Source organism: Hyaena hyaena, unplaced genomic scaffold (genome assembly GCF_003009895.1).
Source record: "Hyaena hyaena isolate Hyena2069 unplaced genomic scaffold, ASM300989v1 scaffold_590, whole genome shotgun sequence".
NCBI classification, from domain to species: Eukaryota; Metazoa; Chordata; class Mammalia; order Carnivora; family Hyaenidae; genus Hyaena; species Hyaena hyaena.
The window spans coordinates 597,746-616,362 of NW_024081221.1; the positions used below are offsets into that span (position 1 = coordinate 597,746).

At 36.5% G+C, this 18,617-nt stretch overlaps 1 protein-coding gene across 1 annotated transcript in view; it reads right to left on the bottom strand.

Annotated features, from left to right (window-relative positions):
• GLCCI1 (glucocorticoid induced 1) overlaps nucleotides 1-18,617 on the bottom strand; it is a 110,768-nt gene that overhangs the window by 26,736 nt on the left and 65,415 nt on the right. The window contains exons 5-6 of the mRNA XM_039256830.1: nucleotides 7,946-8,062; nucleotides 2,917-3,069 (exon numbers count right to left, since the gene is read on the bottom strand). Coding sequence (XP_039112761.1) covers nucleotides 2,917-3,069; nucleotides 7,946-8,062 — 270 coding nt within the window. The remainder of the gene's footprint in view (nucleotides 1-2,916; nucleotides 3,070-7,945; nucleotides 8,063-18,617) is intronic.

Sequence of the window (18,617 nt, forward strand, 5' to 3'; positions counted from 1 at the left end):
TCCAAAAATTTGTATGGAACCACAAAAGACCCCGAATAGCCAAAGTAATACTGAAAAATAAAACCAAAACGGGAGGTATCACCATCCCAGACTTCAGCCTCTACTACAAAGCTGTCATCCTCAAGACAGTATGGTATTGGCACAAAAACAGACACATAGACCAATGGAACAGAATTGAGAACTCAGAAGTGGACCCAAAAGTATACAGCCAACTGATCTTTGACAAAGCAGGAAAGAATATCCAATGGAAAAAAGACAGCCTTTTTAACAGATGGTGTTGGGAGAACTGGACAGCAACATGCAGAAGAATGAAACTAGATCATTTTCTCACACCATGCACAAAAATCAACTCAAAATGGATAAAGGACCTGAACGTGAGACAGGAAACTATCAACACCCTAGAGGAGAAAGCAGGAAACAACCTCCTTGACCTCCACCGCAGCAACTTCTTACTTGACACATCCCCAAAAGCAAGGGAATCGAGAGCAAAAATAAACTGTTGGGACCTCATCAAGATTAAAAGCTTCTGCACAGCCAAGGAAACAACCCAGAAAATTAATAGGCAACCAACGGAATGGGAAAAGATAGTTGCAAATGACATATCAGATAAAGGGTTAATATCCAGAATCTATAAGGAACTCACCAAACTCCACGCCCGAAAAACAAACAACCCAGTGAAGAAATGGGCAGAAGACATGAACAGACACTTCTCCAAAGAGGACATCCAGATGGCCAACAGACACATGAAACGATGCTCAGCATCCCTCCTCATCAGGGAAATACAAATCAAAACCACACTGAGATACCACCTCACGCCAGTCAGAGTGGCTAAAATGAGCAAATCAGAGAACTCTAGATGCTGGCGAGGATGTGGAGAAACGGGCACCCTCCTGCACTGTTGGTGGGAATGTAAACTGGTACAGCCCCTCTGGAAAACAGTGTGGAGGTTCCTCAGGAAACTAACAATAGAACTCCCTTATGACCCAGCAATAGCACTGCTAGGAATTTACCCAAGGGATACAGAAATGCTGAGGCATAGGAGCACATGTACCCCAATGTTCATAGCAGCACTCTCCACAATAGCTAAAACATGGAAAGAGCCTAAGTGTCCATCAACAGACGAATGGATCAAGAAGATGTGGTTTATCTATACCATGGAATACTACATGGCAATGAGAAACAATGAAATCTGGCCATGTGTAGCAACATGGATGGACCTTGAGGGTGTTATGCTGAGCGAAATAAGTCAGGCAGAGAAGGACAAATACCATATGTTTGCACGTATAGGAGGATTAGGAGGAACTTGACGGAGGACCAAGGGGGAGAAGAAGGGCGGAAATGGTGGGGGAAAGGGAGAGAGGCAAACCATGAGAGACTCTTGAATGCTGACAAAAACTGAGGACTGAGGGATGTGGGGGGGAGGGGGGGATGGGCATGGAGGAGGGCACTTTGGGGATGAGCACTGAGTGTTATGTGGAAACTAATTTGACAATAAACTATTTGTAAAAAAAATAAAAAAATAAATAAATGAAAAAAAAAAAAAAAAATAAAATAAAATGTGGTCAAATATAGGTTCATATGCAGTAGTGCCCAGATTTTCTGGGACAGAAGTAATTTAAAAAGCATTTTTGCTGAATTCAAAATGGTTCAAAGACCTAACCATAGAGAAAGCTAAAATTAAAAACTCTTAGAAGAAAACAAAAATATTACTGTAACCTTAGATTGAGGTAATCGTTTCTTAAATATGACACCAAATATACAAATAACAAAAGAAAAACAATAAATCAAACTTTATCAAAATTGAAAATGTCCTTCAAAGGACATCATCAAGCAAATAAAAAGTGAAGAGACAACCCACAGGATGGGAGATATTTTCAAATCGTACGCCTATTAAGAAATTTTATCTAGAAAATAAAACAAAACTTTATAAAGAATTTCTATAACCCAATAGTAAAAGGCAAAATAAGCCAGTTTTATGATTATAAGTGATCTAAACAGACATTTTTCCAAAAGAGGTATACAAATGGCCAATAGCACATGAAAAGATGCTTAATGTCTTGAATGTCATTAGCCTTCAGAAAATGCAGAGCAACCCCATGGTGAGATGCCATTTCACATCTACCAGGATGGCTATAATAAAAAAGACAGAATTATAAGCATGGGTAAAGATGGAGAAATTGGAACCTTCATACATGTAAATGGTGTTGTGCAGAATGTAAAACAGTGTAAGCGCAGCCACTTTGGACAACAGTCTGGCAGTTTCTCAAAAGGTTAAACAAAGAGCTACCATACCAGCAATTCCACAACAATTCCACAATTTCACAGGAGAAGGGAAAACACGTTCATGTGAAATCTTGTATATGAATTTCATAGCAACATTATTCATAATAGCTAAAAAGTAGAAACCAGACAATGTTCATCAACTGATGACTAGGTGAATAATATTCATACAATTGGGTATTTGGCAATAAAAAGGAATTAAATACTGGTAAATGTTACAACTTGGGTGAACCTTAAAAACATTACGCTAAATGAAAAAAACCAGTTACAAAAGGCCACATGTTGTTATGATTCCATTTACAAGAAATGTCTAGAACAGGCAAATCTGCAGACAGAGAAACTAGATTAGTGGTTGCCTACCGCTGGGGACATTGAAAGGAAATGAGGGATGGTTACTAAAGGACATGGAGTTTCTTCCTGGGGTGATGAAAATGCTGTAAAATGACTGTGGTGATGGTTGCACAACTGTGAATATGCTAAAAAAAAAAAAAAAACCCACTGAGTTGTACACATTACATTGGTAAACTGTATGGTATGTGAATCATAGCTAATAAAGCAGTTACCAAAAAAAGGACTATTGAGACAGTTCTGAATACTAAAGAAGAAAAAAGATTCAAACATCCCATTTAACCTTACCTTGGACACTTCCTCCTTTCCATTATTTTCTTTAATGAATACCTTTTCTAATTCAGGACTTATTCCTTCTACATTGCAGGGCACACGTGAAACTGACGATTTTGGCACTGATATATTTGACAGTGGCATAGGGACTGATCTTGATCCAGTAGCCTACAAAATATAAGAGAAGGTGGGGTCAAATTATTTGTGGAAAAAAAATTGAGAAATTGAGAACTCAAAACCATGGTAAATCTGAAAATGGAAACTCAATGAGCAGAGTGTTCTCAATATTTCAAATATACTATATATCCAGATACACACACAGAAATGTGGGTTCTAAAGTAAGGTAGGTCCAGAGCCAAAATAAAACTTTATGTACTGTAAAGGTTTAGTAGCATAATGTACACAACTTTTTTGGTAGGATGGCAGACAGAACCTTCTGCACAGTTTAATTTTTTCCCTTTGCTGTTTTTACTAAAAAAGAAAACATAGTTGAAATCATGTCAGTTAAATGTATCATTTGGCTTTATGGGACAGTTCCATGTGTGTTTAAAAGCTTTGTTTCCTTCACTGTTAAAATTACCTTCCAGTATTTTTCATTTCCATTTCCTCAACCATTTAAGAAAATGTTCTGGATTATTAAGTAACGTGGCAACAATGTATCATGTTAAGTCCAGTAATACAATTAACATCCTTAAGGTTGTTTTTCAAAAGTCCCTTGGAGGAGTTCTCAAAAATTAACCACCTCTCACAGCTGTCATAGAGGGTACCTTAAAGTTTAAGACAAGCTTTTTTTTTTTTTTTTTTTAAATCCAGTATAGGTAACATACAGTGTTGTATTACTTTCAGGTGTACAATATTGTGCTTCAACAATTCTATACACTTCTTGGTGCTCATTAAGATACGTGTACTCTTAATCCCCTTTACCCATCCCCCCACCACTTCTCTCTGGTGACCATCAGTTTGTTCTCTATAGTTAAGAGTAAGAGTAGGACAAGCCTTTTGATGCTCAAGGGACTTATACTACAGATAGGGAATGAGAAAAATAAAGATGAACAAGGTAAAAATAAAAATGATATATGGTCTCTATCTTATTCTGAATGATTAAAGTTGACATCTATGATTCATAATGAGGTAGACTGCTAATCACTGATTAACATATGAACAGTATTTCCTTATACTCAGGGCTGCGATTCTGCCATCTGTGAGCCACTGCAGCTAATGTGTTTTGTTATGACGCATGAGATTTTTTCATATTAAAGTTGCAACTCTTTGTCATAACGTTTACTGCTTATTTTAAATCAAATACCTTTCTTTCAGTACTTTTATGGTTTTTCATATTTAAATATTTAACCTATCACGATTTATTTTTGTGTATGGTGTGAGGCAGTATTTTTTTTTTTTTTTTTTTGCCACACAGTAATCAAACTGCCAAGATTTCTTTATGATTCAATATTTGATTTCCTTACGGATTCCTATATTTGATTTCATTTCCTTCTTAACAGATAACCTCTATACAAAGCTTCACTTTAATTGCTGATATTTATAGTACATGTTGGTATCTTACAGGAAAAGCCTCTTCAAATTTTCTTTTCTATTAATTGGCATCTTTTCCATATAACTTTTGAAGACAACTTTTCAAGTAACAAAACCATGACTTTTAAATTTCCATTGGAACTCAATTTGTACATCAATTTCAGGTAAATGGCCATTTGAAAAATACTGAGTCTTCCCTTCCCATGCATGAATGTGTTGAGATTTCCCATTAAGGTCTTAGTTTTCTATTTCATATTCTCAATAAAGTCTTATAGTTTATATATTTCTAAGTCTAATTCTTGGCACTTCATAGATTTTTATATATAATAACGTTATTGGTAATTGTAACGTAACAAGAAACATATTTGGAATCTGCCCTGGTTCCTGACACACATTTCCTACAACTCTTATAATTTCCTGAGTGACAGGGATGCTAGGAGAACTTCTGTGCTAATATTTGGTTTCTGACCATGGAACTGGACACAGGGCTCCTAAGTCCCTTGGAATTTCCTGGGTGATAGAAGCAAGAATCTTCTGCTCTAATGAGGGGACTCTTTTTTTTTTTTTTTTTAACTTTTTAAAATGTTTACTTATTTTGAGAGAGAGGGAGAGACAGAGTGCAAGGAGAGGAGGGACAGAGAGATTCCCAGGTAGGTTTCATGCTGTAAGTGCACAGCCCAACAAGGGGCTCTATCCCATGAACTGAGATCATGACGGAGCCAAAATCAAGAGTCAGGTGATTAGCTGATGGAGTCACCCAGGTGCCCCTAATAATGTGACTCTTGACAGGCTCCTGGGTAGGTTCAGGATGAGGGCTAGTCAACAGAAAGATCAAGGCATGATTACAAGCCTGGTACTTTAAGCCCCACACATCCTCTGGAGAGGTCAGAGGGGCTGGAGAGAGAGTTAATAATGGATAATGCCTATGTGATAAAGCCTTCATAAAAATCTCTCAACTCCAGGTTCAGAGAACTTTCAGATTGTTGAATACATATCTACAAGCCCTGTGTACCTCTTATCTAATTGTTTATTTGCATCCTTTATTATATACCTTATAAATAAAGTGGTAGACCTAAGTGCTTTCCTGAGCTCTATGGGCTATTATAGAAAATTACTGAACCTAAACAAGGGTTATTGGGAATTTCTTCTTTATAGCCAGATGGTCAGAAGTACAGATGACAACCTGGGACTTGTGACTGACATCTTAAGAAGGGGTCAGTCTTGTGGGGTAGAGCCCTTAAACTCGGGTCTGTGCCAACCCTGAATAATTACTGTTATATCTGAATTGTAGGATATGCAGTTAGTGTTTGGAGTTGGCAAATTGGTTGGTGTGGGAAAATCTCCCACACATTTGGGGTTAGCAGCACTGTCAGTAGAGGGTACAGTGGTTTACCCTCATTAGTTTAGAACTACTGATTTTCATATGTTTATATTTTATCTAATCATCTCATTAAGTTCTCAGTTTTTGTTATAAAAATTATAATCATGAACATAATTAAACACTATACCATAATGAACTTTCAGGTGCACATCTTCAAATTTTCCAACATCTGCCAAAATTACCAACTGCTTCAAAATTACCAACATCTGCCAATCTTATTTCATCTAAACATCTATTTTTCTTCTGTTCTTAAGATTATTTTAAAGCACATTCCAGACTTCCTACTTCACCTACAAATATTTCAGTATGTATAGCAGATAATGATTTTTACGCATAATCACAATGCCAAAAATTCAATGTAAATTAGGAACACGTGCCTAATTCTTTTTTGTTGTCAGCAAGCCAACAGGTCTTCTATAAATCTATTGGGCTCTTACAGAAAACATGCTTAAAATAAACAGAGTAAAGAAGAATACACTATTTCTACCAGATTAAGAGGAAAAAATTATACTTTGTCTCTATAATTTTGCCTTTGCAAGAATTTAATATAATGAATCATACACTATGTAGCCTTTTACTCCTGACTTCTTTCACTTAACAAGGTATTTTTGAGAATCAACCATGTTCTTACAAGTATTGGTAATTTCTTCCTTTCTATTGCTGAATAGTAATGCATGGATGTTATGAAATGTTTTATCTATTCACCAGTTGATGAATATTTGTTTCCATTTTTTGACTCTTATACATAATGCATCCATGACCACTGATGTTAAGAGTCTTAGTGTAGACATATGTTTTTATTTTCATGGCTAGATATCAAAGAGTGGAATTTGGGGGCTCCATGGTCAGTGTGTGTTTTAACTTTTTAAGAAAATACCAAACTGTTTTCCACAGTGGTGGTACCATTTGGTGTTCCCATCAGCAATGTGTATCTGAGCTAAGTGATCCACATCCTTACCAACACTTAGTAGTGGCTATCCCGTCAGTTTTAACGGTTTAGTTCACTGACTTTGATTTTCTTAATATATTATATGCAAATAACAGTAACTATTTCTTTGTCTTACTGCTCTGTCTAGAGCCTCTAAACTACTAGCAAATAATATCAATAACTGTGGACATCTATTACTTGATTGTTATTTTTAACAATGCTTCCAATATTTTACTGTTAGGATCTCATTACATCTGCTTTTTAGTCACATTAGGAAGTTTCATATTTTTAGTTAAGAAGTTTTCACCACATATAGATGACTGAGTTTTTATCAAGTGTTATTCAGCATCTACTTGGATCTTCATATGCAATGAACTAAACTAATACATTTCTTAATGCTGAATCATCCTTAGGTTTGTGAAACACCTCTGATTAGATTTGTTTTGATTTACTACTTGGGTTTCTTCTATACTTCTATATTTGATTTACTAAAATTTGCATCAATATTTTTTAACGTTTATTTACTCTTGAGAAAGAGAGGCACAGAGTGCAAGTGGGGGAGGGGCAGGGAGAGGGAGACACAGAATCAAAACAGGCTCCAGGCTCTGAGCTGTTAGCATGGGCTTGAACTCACAAACAGAACCGTGAGATCATGACCTGAGCCAAAGTTGGACGCTCAACTGACTGGGCCACCCACTGGACCCCTAAAATTTACATCAATGTTTTAAGTGAATTTGGTCTAGAAAAGCATCTCCCAAACTATATTCCATGGGAAGCACATGTTCCTAGGGAGACAGGGGGTGGGGGGAGGTGGAGAACCACAACACAGCTCCAATCCTCAATTTCTTCTTATGTAATATATGTGTAAATATATATAAAGAGAGATAGATGGCTTAAGGTACCATTAGGAAGATTAAATGAGATAATGCCCATAGTTACTTAACACGTAAATGAGCTAGGGTTTTAGCCAGGCCAGTATCAACCATCCTGGAGATGACCACACTTTGTTACATCTATTATTAAAAGAAAATTACATATATGGAGAAAAAATAAAACTTCTTGTAATAATTTAACAAGTAGTAATAATTTAGTAGAGCTAGGGACTTAGATTTTTAATTTTGCAGTCCTGAAATAATGGATCCTCCCTTTAAAATGAACCCTTTCAAAGGACTCCTTCAAATCTGGACAAGAAATTAGCCTACCTGAGTGTGACTGATGGTTACATGGTTGCCAGGAAGAGGTGACTGACGCTCTTTCTCCTTACTGTGCCGACTACTCTGTTTACTACGTTGTAGCTGCTGCCTCAGTTTGGCAATCTGCTTTGAGGAGGGGATGGGGGGAGAAATCAGAGGAGAACAAAAGTGAATACCAGTTTTTAAGTATTTCTTATTTTAATTTTTGGATATTGAGAATTTTTTCCTCAAAGGTTTCAATAAGAGAGAATATTTCACTACAAAGATTCATTCTTCTAAATGTTTAAGATTAAAACTACTGAAAATAAGAGGCACAAACTTCCAGTTATACAATAAATAAGTCACAGGGATATAAAGTACAGCACAGGGAATACAGGCACTAATATTGTAGTAATTATGTTTGGTGACAGAAAGTAACCAGACTTTTTGTGGGAATCATTTCATAATGTATATAAATCTTGAATCACTATGTTGTACAACAGAAACTAATATGTTAACTATACTTCAACAAAAAGTACGCAACAAATGCTTCACTTGCTCAATTGAAATAGTGTTTTCGTAAACATGCACACTAAATATTTCCAGATTTCAGATTTTACCTTTGTACACCAAGAATATCTACTTCTTTAAACGCTTTTTATAAGGCAAAAAACTAGTCTTTCACATGCTAGTGCTAATTAAAGTCAAAGCCCACAGATTAATATGGAGACCACATTAGTTTCTAAGTTTCCATGTTACATAAACAAAATGCACCTGGTTTAAAACACTTCAAAACTTTAAATCTTTTTGTGGTGAGGGAAATCAAAGCATTTAGCATTGGCACATGGTACTCAATATCTTCCTATATATTACTCTTTAGTCACACAACTTTTATTTTCCAGCTCTACTGACATATAGTTGACATACAATATTGTGTAAGTTTAAAGTACAGAACATATTGATTTGATACACTTATATATTGCAAAATGATGCCACCATAGCATTAGTTAACATGTCTACCCCATCACAAAATTTCTACGTCTTTTTTTGGGTGGAAACAGTTGAGATTTACTCTTATCAGCTTTTAAATATACAATACAATATTATTAAGTATTATCAAAATGCTACACATTAGATCCCCAGAACTTCTTCATCTTATAACTGGAAGTCTAGGGGTGCCTGGGTGGCTCAGTCGGTTACGCGTCCGACTTCGGCTCAGGTCGTGATCGCACGGTTCATGGGTTTGAGCCCCACGTCAGGCTCTGTGCTGACAGCTAGATCAGAGTGTGGAGCCTGCTTCAGATTCCGTGTCTCCCTCTCTCTCTGACCCTCTCCTGCTCATGCTATCTCTCTCAGAAATAAATAAAAACATTTAAAAAATTTATAATAAAATAAAATAAAATAACTGGAAGTCTGTATCTTTTGACCAACCCCAATTTCCTCTACCTTCCAGCTCCTGGTAACCACCATTCTACTGTTCCTATGAGTTCAAACTTTTTAGAACCCACATACAAGTCATATCATATAATATTTGTCTTTCTCTGCCTCACTTATCTCACTTAGCATAATGCCTTCAAGGTTGATCCAGGATATTACAAATGGCAGGATATCTTTGTCATGGCTGAATAATATTACAGTGGAGATACACACACATACACACATATATATATACACACAGAGAGACTACATGTTGTTTATCCATTCATCTGTTGGCACTGGCTATAGTCAGAAAACTTTTAAAAAACAAATATAACTTAGAGTGTATTCTCCTAAATGGAATGTAACATTCACAGGTTTAAGAGAAAAGTCATTATTACAATATGGCTTGGAATTCATTAAACTACTGGGTATTTACCCCCCAAAAAATACAAAAACACTAAGTCAAAGGGATATGTGCACCCTTACTTTTATAGCAGCATTATTTACAATAGCAAAACTATGGAAACAGCCCAAGTTTTGACAGAAGAATGGATAAATGTGTGGTACGTGTACACACACACACATACACACACACAGGAATATTATGAATATTATTCAACCATAAAAAATAATGAAATCTGGCCACTTGCAACAAAATGGATGTAGCCAGAATATATAATGCAGAGTGAAATAAGTCAAAGAAAGACAAATACCATGTAATCTCACTCAAGTGGAATTTAAGAAACAAAACAAGCAAAGGAAAAAATAGAGACACAAACCAAGAAGCAGACTTTTAACTATAAAGAAAAAACTGATGGTTACCAGAGAGGAAATGGGGGTGGGGATGGGGAAAATAGGGGATGGAAATTAAAGGGTACATTTATCATGATGAAAAAAATAATAAAATGATTTTTAAAAGACAAGATCACATTTGCAAATGGTACAGTGCCTGACATGTGATAAGGTTCTGCTGGATTGAAACCTGTGCCCATTTCTGGTCTGGAGCAACGGCCCCCGTACAAAGTCCCTAGGAATCATTGGGAAAACTAAAGACCAAAAAACCAAAAAAGCCCAAACCCACAAAATCCTGACCAACACAGATTCATCCCTATGCCCGTCCCAGACTAATTTCTATGATTCTGTATAGTCTCTATGTGTCAGCATTTAGGAGCCCTTGTTCCAGAATGTTTGAAGTTACAGAACTGCAACCGGCAGGCCCATCTCTAACTGTGTGCAGCTCATCATGCCAGTATTTCACAGAGAGCGGATCCTATCATGCCAACACAGCACTGCAAGCCACTGTCCCAAGAATGTATTATGGCAGAATAAATTTCCTCAAAATTAAATACAATCTCAAAAACTGAGACAGAAGTACTGCCAGGAGGTAAATTTCAAACAGAAATAATTTATATTAAACACCAACCTGGATGGAACTCAAAAAACCTAATATATTTTAGATGTTTATAATCTGCCTCAAATACGCCAGACCAGCAATAAAATATTCCTGAGCATTTTAAAGGGAGTATAATTAGCAATCTGGAGGAAGTTATAATACTGGTATTATTTTCTTTGTAGAAAAGATGACATCAATCAATTAACAGTTACTCCTTCAACACCTAGAAGTGAGTCCAGTTTTATGTCACCTACTTAAGCAAAGTGTAAATACAAAAGTAAAGTCTACAGAATATATTGATTTCCTCAAGGACATAAAGCAAAAATACAATGTACCTGAATATTAGCTCAATGGTTTCCTTGAATAACCGTGGTAATAAAAAGCAAAACAGAGAGTTGCTTTTAAAGCCTAATATGCTCAAGGGGAAAAGTATATGTAAGTTGCTAGAAAAACTTATCTTTACCTATGGCAAACAGAAGAGAAATAGCATGGAAGGAAGAAATAAAGCACCTAAACAAAGAAATAGTTTATATCCTTTCTTTTATATTAAGATCTTTAAATTCCTTCAGTTTTTAAAGCTCTTTGTAGCTTACGGACCTCTCATACAATCATCTTGCAAAGACAGAGAAGATGGTCTATGTTAACATTCGAGGTCCCTGCTCTCTGTTGAAATGACGTAATTTTCTTCTAGAGAACATTAATTTTCATAAGAAAAGGAATCAAAATTAGTAGGTAATCATTATAGATCAAGATAGATTATTCTCTATGATAAAAAATAAATAGGATTTCAAATTGTACAAGTCAATTAGGACAGAGGTAGAAAATTAAGTGTTTTCTGAATATTAATGACGTTTCAGTGCTGTTTCAAAACTGGCAAGAGCTTGTATAGAAGAGCCCATAATGCCTAGAGATTAATCAAGGCAATTTGTACTTTTTCATTTTTTAAATAATCTTTAAAAATAAACAAACAAAAGTAATCTGAAAATTGATCAGTCCTAAATCACTCTATTTTTAAAGGCCTTGAGATATCAAAATCAGCCAGAGAAAAATTTGTTCTCAGCGGCCTTCACAAATCCCTGAAAACAAAGAACATCCCTCATGGGTACAAACCTTACCCTGCCTGTAATACCCAGTTAAACTGTACAACTTTACAGCTTTCATACAATACTGGTCATCTCTGAATATTACATACTTATGCTCTTGTTCACAATTCTGTAGAGATTAGGGTAAAAAAAAAAAAAGGGAGCTCATCTTCCTAAATATATATACTCAGATTACAAATTTTAGTCAAGAACTAAGTAAAATATAATCAAGATGCTGTAAAGCTCTCCTTGGCTTCAAAGTAAGGCGGTTCCTGTGTTGTTTACAACCACATTCAGTAGAGGGGCAGACCTACGTAACAACTGTAAACACTCTCACCTTCCACAGTTGGGCTTAGAATTTCCCTTCTTTTAGGACAAATATCATTATGTTTGCACATATAGGAGGATTAGGAGGAACTTAACGGAAGGCCATGGGGGAGAAGAAGGGGGGAAATGGTGGGTGAGAGGGCTAGAGAGGCAAACCATGAGAGAGCCTTGAATGATGAGAACAAACTGAGGACTGATGGGTATGGGGGGGAAAGGGGGAGGATGGGCATGGGGGAGGGCACTTGTGGGGATGAGCACTGGGTGTTATATGGAAACCAACTTGACAATAAACTATTTGTAAAAATAAAATAAAATGAAATGAAAATAAAAAAATAAAAATACAAAAAAAAAAGAATTTCCCTTCTTTTTCCTTTGATGCTCAGAGCCCACGCCCATTTAAAGCCAGTGGAGAGTAGACATCAGAACTAGCAGACAGTAGGTATAAAGTTGTGTCTGTGAGGAAGGGGCAGAAAGAAAGTACAATCCCCTCTCCCTCCCTCTCCCTCCCCCCACCCCATCCATCCCACCTCATCCCTAGCTTTGAAGTTCTGCCCAAGACAGCCTCTCTGGGCCCACATTCCATCACATGGCATGGAAGGTCATGGTCCTCACTTTGATGAACTTACCCCAGTCACTATGATGAAATGACCACCAACTTTCATTTACAAAAAGGACAGTAAATTTTACTGACTGGGTTTGTTTGTTTTTGTTTGTTTTCTTAAGAGGCCATGCACACACACAGTGGAGAGGGGCAGAGGGAGGGGGGAGAGAATCTTAAGCAGCCTCCACGCCCAGTCAGATTCCCATATGGGACTTGATTTCACAACTGTGAGATCCTGACCTGAGTTGAAATCAAGAGGTCCGATGCTTAACCGACTGAACCACACAGGCTGCCCTTTTCGACTGGATTTTTTAAACTAAACTATAGATATGTCTGATTCTGTGTTTCTAAATACTCATTAGCTATGCTGTGGCCTTATGAAAAAACTTAAGAATGGACCTTGAGGGTATTATGTTAAGCAAAATAAATCAGCCAAAGAAAAATACTGTTTGATCTCCCTTATATGTGGAATCTTAAAAAAAAATTCATAGAAACAAAGAGCAGACTGGTGGTCACCAAAGATGGAATGTGGGACAGGAAATGGGTGAAGGTGGTCAAAGGGTACATACAAACTTCCAGTTACAAGGCGAGCAAGTTCTGGGATTTAGTGTACAGCACTGGTGACTACAGTTAACAATATTATGTTCAAATCTGAAAGTTGCTAGGGGAACAGATATTAAAAGTTCTCACTACACACAAAACAACTATAATTATGTAAGGTGATGGACGGGTTAACTAAGCGTTTGGTGGTAATCATTTTGCAATATATCCATAGATCATATCAGGACACTGTATACTTTAAACCTTCACAACATTACGTGTCAATTATAGCTTCATAATGCTGAAAGAAAAAAAACTCAGTCTCTTTCAAAATAAAAGGGGTTTCAAGCATATGAGCTCCAAAGTTTAAAAAAGCTAGGGAATAATGACCCTGAGTCACAAAGAAGAAACAGTAAGTGTAGAGAAAAGAATTAGCATAAATACTCACCAAAAAAAAAATGACTAAAACATTTGTGAAACTAGCTAAAGACAAATAAGAGACTGGTTCTACTTAAAAGTTTGAGAAGTAGGAATACATTTTATTGCAAATTTTTGGAAACCTAAGTAACATCACCCCTATTCATTTGCTATTTTTGTCTGGTTAGTTTCCCCTACTATTGTTAAAACTTAAAAGCAAAATAAAACAAAACTCAGCCTCAAAAGACTTGTTGAGTACCTTCACCTTAGACACTGAAAGGGAGAGGGGTATTTCTCACGATGCATTCTACTCTACCATAGGGCAGGGCAATGAGAACTCTTAAAAGGACGAGAGAGCAGTAGGAAAGGAAGCAGGATGGTGGGTTTTGGGAAGAGATGGGGAAACAATGAGAAGAAAAGTATAAAACCAGGAAAAAGGTGCTATGCCGCTTGCTTTTATATAAATTATGTCATTTTTAATAAAAGCATATGAAATAGGTACTATCATTGTCCAATATTATAGATGAGGAAACTGAGGTAGAAGGTTAAAAAGCTTGCTAAAAGTCATACAAGTGAAACAAATACTTGACTTAGGAAGTAGACTGCTCTTTTAACTACTACTCTACACTGCCTAAAGAAACAAGTTAGTAACTTACAGGGAGACAACAGAATCTTAGAAAATTCTGACAACAGCTAAACTAAGAGAAAACACAAAAACAATTACTAAAAATATTAACCCAAAAAATTTTTCTGAAAATACAGTGTGGAAAGTCATGAGCTTCAAACTGTCATTACCTTTTATAGGGGAAAAAATAAAAGGAGTATGTGACAAACTTCAGTTATTTATAAAGATTAAGTGTCTCAAAACAAACGTTCTATGGTCCAAAAACAAATTTTACATATTACTCCTTTGTCAGTGTTCAAAGGAATTTAAAATGCAACAGTATCTAGCACTAAAAATAAAAATCTAGAATTTCTTGTAACCTTTCCATAAATATGAATAATCAGCTATTTTCCTATTTTTTTTTAATTGTCAAGAGGCAAACCCTAATGAACTAATTGCTATTCATTCAGACCCATGAAATGAACACAGGCATATGCATGCACACAGATACATACATAAAGAGCTCACATATATGCAAGCACGTCCACAAGTGTAGGGAGAGGTCACCTGCATGTACATCAACCCTTGCATGCGCACACAAACAAGCCCTGCCCACATTCAGACTCACACAAACCCGCTAACCCAGGAACAGAGATGACCCCACACTCCGATTCAACCCGAGTTACAGCTAGCTTTGGGACTTCTATACATATAATTTGTACAACAGAATTATATTTACAGCTACCTACAAGGCATATTTGTTAACAGAGGCATGTTAATACCAGACTAACATTAAAAAAAAAAATTTAGTTCACAAACTCACTTGATCCCATAAATGTATTATATCTGTTTTATAGGTGAGGACAGTCTCAAAAACAAAATACCAGGGCGCCTCAGTGGCTGAGTTGGTTAAGCAATCAATTCTTGATTTTAGCTCAGGTCATGATCTCACAGTTCATGGAACTGAGCCCCCTGCATAGGCTCTGTGCTGACACTACAGAGCCTGCTTGGGACTCTTCGGTCTCCCTCTCTATCTCTCTCTCTCTGCACCTGCACACTCTTTCTCTCTCTCTCAAAAATAAACAAACATTAAAAAAAATACCTTTCCCAATGTAATACAGCTAATAAATGTCAGACCCAGTCCTTTAGCCTTTAATGTATAATCTCTTTCTATTACCTACAATGTGGCTGAAAGTAATTTTATGTTAGTGTTCAAATGCAAGTAACTGCCAGTCACTATGTATTGGTTTATAATCTCAACTGCTTTGCAAAGTAATTTCCTTAGTGTTGAAGATATTGTAAGATATGAGACTGAAAGAAAGATGGGCAAAAATTTGAAGGCATTAACATACTAACCCACTGATCAGTGTTCTATTTTTTTGACAAGCAGTTTGTATGACCTTAAAAATTCTTCCTATTGGAGCCAATTCTAAGTAATGAAAAGATTACAAAGCATCCTTATAATTCAATTTAATATGGATTTAGATAGACTTTATTGGATAAATATTTTTATTTTTTAAAAGTTTATCACATAATTCCTTTGGGTTCAAAGGGATAATCAAAAATTATTCAGACTATTGTCTTTTAGGTCCAGAGAAAATATTATTGCAATTATTTCCCCCTAGTATAATATGATTAAAAAAAATGTCTATACCAAAAATTAAGAAAATGTTGGGGCAGAAGGAATATAAAGAAACTTTTCTTCTCCTTACTTAAGAGGTGGCTCAGTTGGTTAAGCGTCTGACTTTGGCTCTGGTCATGATCTCACGGTTCATGTGTTGAGCCCTGTGTCAGGCTCTGTGCTGACAGCATGGAGCCTGGAGCTTGCTTTGGATTCTGTGCCTTCCTCTCTCTCTGCCCCTCCCCCACTCACACTCTGTCTCTCTCGCGGTCTCTCAAAAAAAAAAAACTTAAAAAGAGGAAGACCACATCAATAAGATCTATTTATCACTGTTTGAGCAGACATGAAAAATATCCCTAATCACTTCATTCACTGTTCCAGATGGTTCCACGTAAGAAAAACTATCCTACTAATGAGAAAAACTTATCAGTGAGATCAGGAAGCAACCCATGCTTTTTCCTTATTTCTACTGAAGAACTTAAGAATGTCAAACCCACCTTTTTTTTTTTTTTTTTTAAGTAGGCTGCATGCCCAGCACAAAGCCCAACTCAGGGTCTGAACTCAATGACCCTGGGTTCAAAAACTGAGTTGAGATCAAGAGTCAGACGCTTAATAGACCGAGCCACCCACACACCCTATCCCACATTTTTCAATTTATCAAAATCACAAATTCCCCAAACTCTGTGTTCCTCTCCTGTAATGTGATCTACTGTATGTGTAGGAATCTATTTGGGCTCTCCCCATCACATAGGACTTAGTGGACTTAGTGTTCAGGGGAAATAAGGCAAACTTGATAGTCTTGATACTTGCTGTGCTGGGAATAACAAAGTCCACCATCTCTAATCCAGGCATCTCATGCCTTCTGCCAGCACCCCTGAAATAGTAAAAGGCTAATTTATTACACTCTAAGTAGAAAAAATATAAAATCCAAAACCTGAGAGGGAATACTTCCTCCTTTGCCTCAAATAAAAAGAATTTTAATGGAACAACTTGGAAAGATCAATTAATGTTCCTCACAGATAAGAGGACATGATGGACACTGATATCTGACTCTTAATCTAAATACGGAAAATGCTAAGCTAGGATGAGAGAGACTTACTGTGCATTAGAATCAGCCTAAACTCCTAAACATTAACCAGACCTCCCCCCCTCCCCCGCCACAAAAAAAAGTATGAGAGTTTACCAGGAACCACTTAGGCTATCTGAGTGCAAGAATCATCATACAGAGTTGTCTTTGGTTCTAAGTAAGAGGGGGCCACCCGCGTAGAAGGGTGAACCGAGTCAGCAGCTGAGAAACTGAATGTTATTTCTACAATTCTAGAAGCTAAGGACAGAGTAAAAGACTCACAAGCCCAGAAAGACAGAACAGTAGATAAGAGATGTATAGCAACAAGGGACTCCATGTGAAATTACTCTACAAAAACAGTGTCAGTTTTAAGAATCTGTCAAGCCCAAGAAATTTAAAGACATTTTATAATACTACCAAACAGGCACATTTCTATTCCCCTTACCTTTCCCTCTCTCCCAAGCTCCCATTCCAGAGGAGCTAGGAGAAGGAGAGTAGCTTGAACTATAAGGCAGCTGAAAGCTTGGACTATTTTAAGAAGTGAGAAAGCATGCTCATTCAAAGGGACCACAGGAGTAGAAGACTGATCAGATTCGAGTTTTGTACCATGGGCAGGAGATGAACTTCTCTCACTCAATAAGGATAGTGGGAGTTAACATAAAGTCCTTTAGTGATTAGCCCTTAAAGTCTTAGTTGGTTTTCCTAATGTGTAATTAAGCTCTTTATGAAATAGATTCTATGTATTGTTTGTTTTGGATTTCTAGATCCTATACACACTATTGGGCATACAGTCTTATTTATTTGATGTTATTCCACGAACAAATGCAGTGCCACTAAATGCTGAGGATGTATGTTGAAACGTATCTGAAAGATTTACCTCTCTGCTCTTTTACTCTACTAAGTGTACACATATGAAGTACCATAAAAAGTGATGTTAATTAAATCCTTATCATTTACTTCCAGACTTCTTAAACTCTAGTTATGCTTTATAAATTAATTTTAAATTGTGTTTTACAAGCAGGAAACTACATTTCTAACAAGTGGAAAAGTACATTTGTACACTTGCTTAGTCTGTAAAATCTAAATAAAGACTGGGTTGACAACCCTCCAGTAAACATAACTCAAAGGAGGAAAAGTCATATTTTCATCAAAGAAATGGCTCACTTGGATTCATTCTCTTAACATGAACACAACCCATAACTTTACTGGATACTTGTATCAATTATAATTTCTGATAAATGTACTGATAATCTGATGGCCATTTCTGTTGTAGGTAATGGCTTTTCTTTCCTAATTGCAAGTGCGTGTGTGCGTGCATGTGTGTGTATGTGTCCTTGATCTATAATTCTATTATACTATACCTAAAGGTGGAGATTTTTTCTTTGTCCTGTTTAATGTCCTTGGAACTGGTGGGCTTTTTCAATTGCTCTTCAAATATAGCAGGCTTTCAATCTTTAAAGAATTTCTCTGCCCTGATGCTTACAGAGTGTTCTGCTTCCTGGAATTCCCAACTCGGTCTATTTTCCATGTTTCTTACCTTCTCTTTCATGTTTTCAATCTATCTTTTGTTTTATATTCTAGAAGATTTGCTCATCCAGACTGGCAATTCTCCATTGAGAGTTTTGATTCACT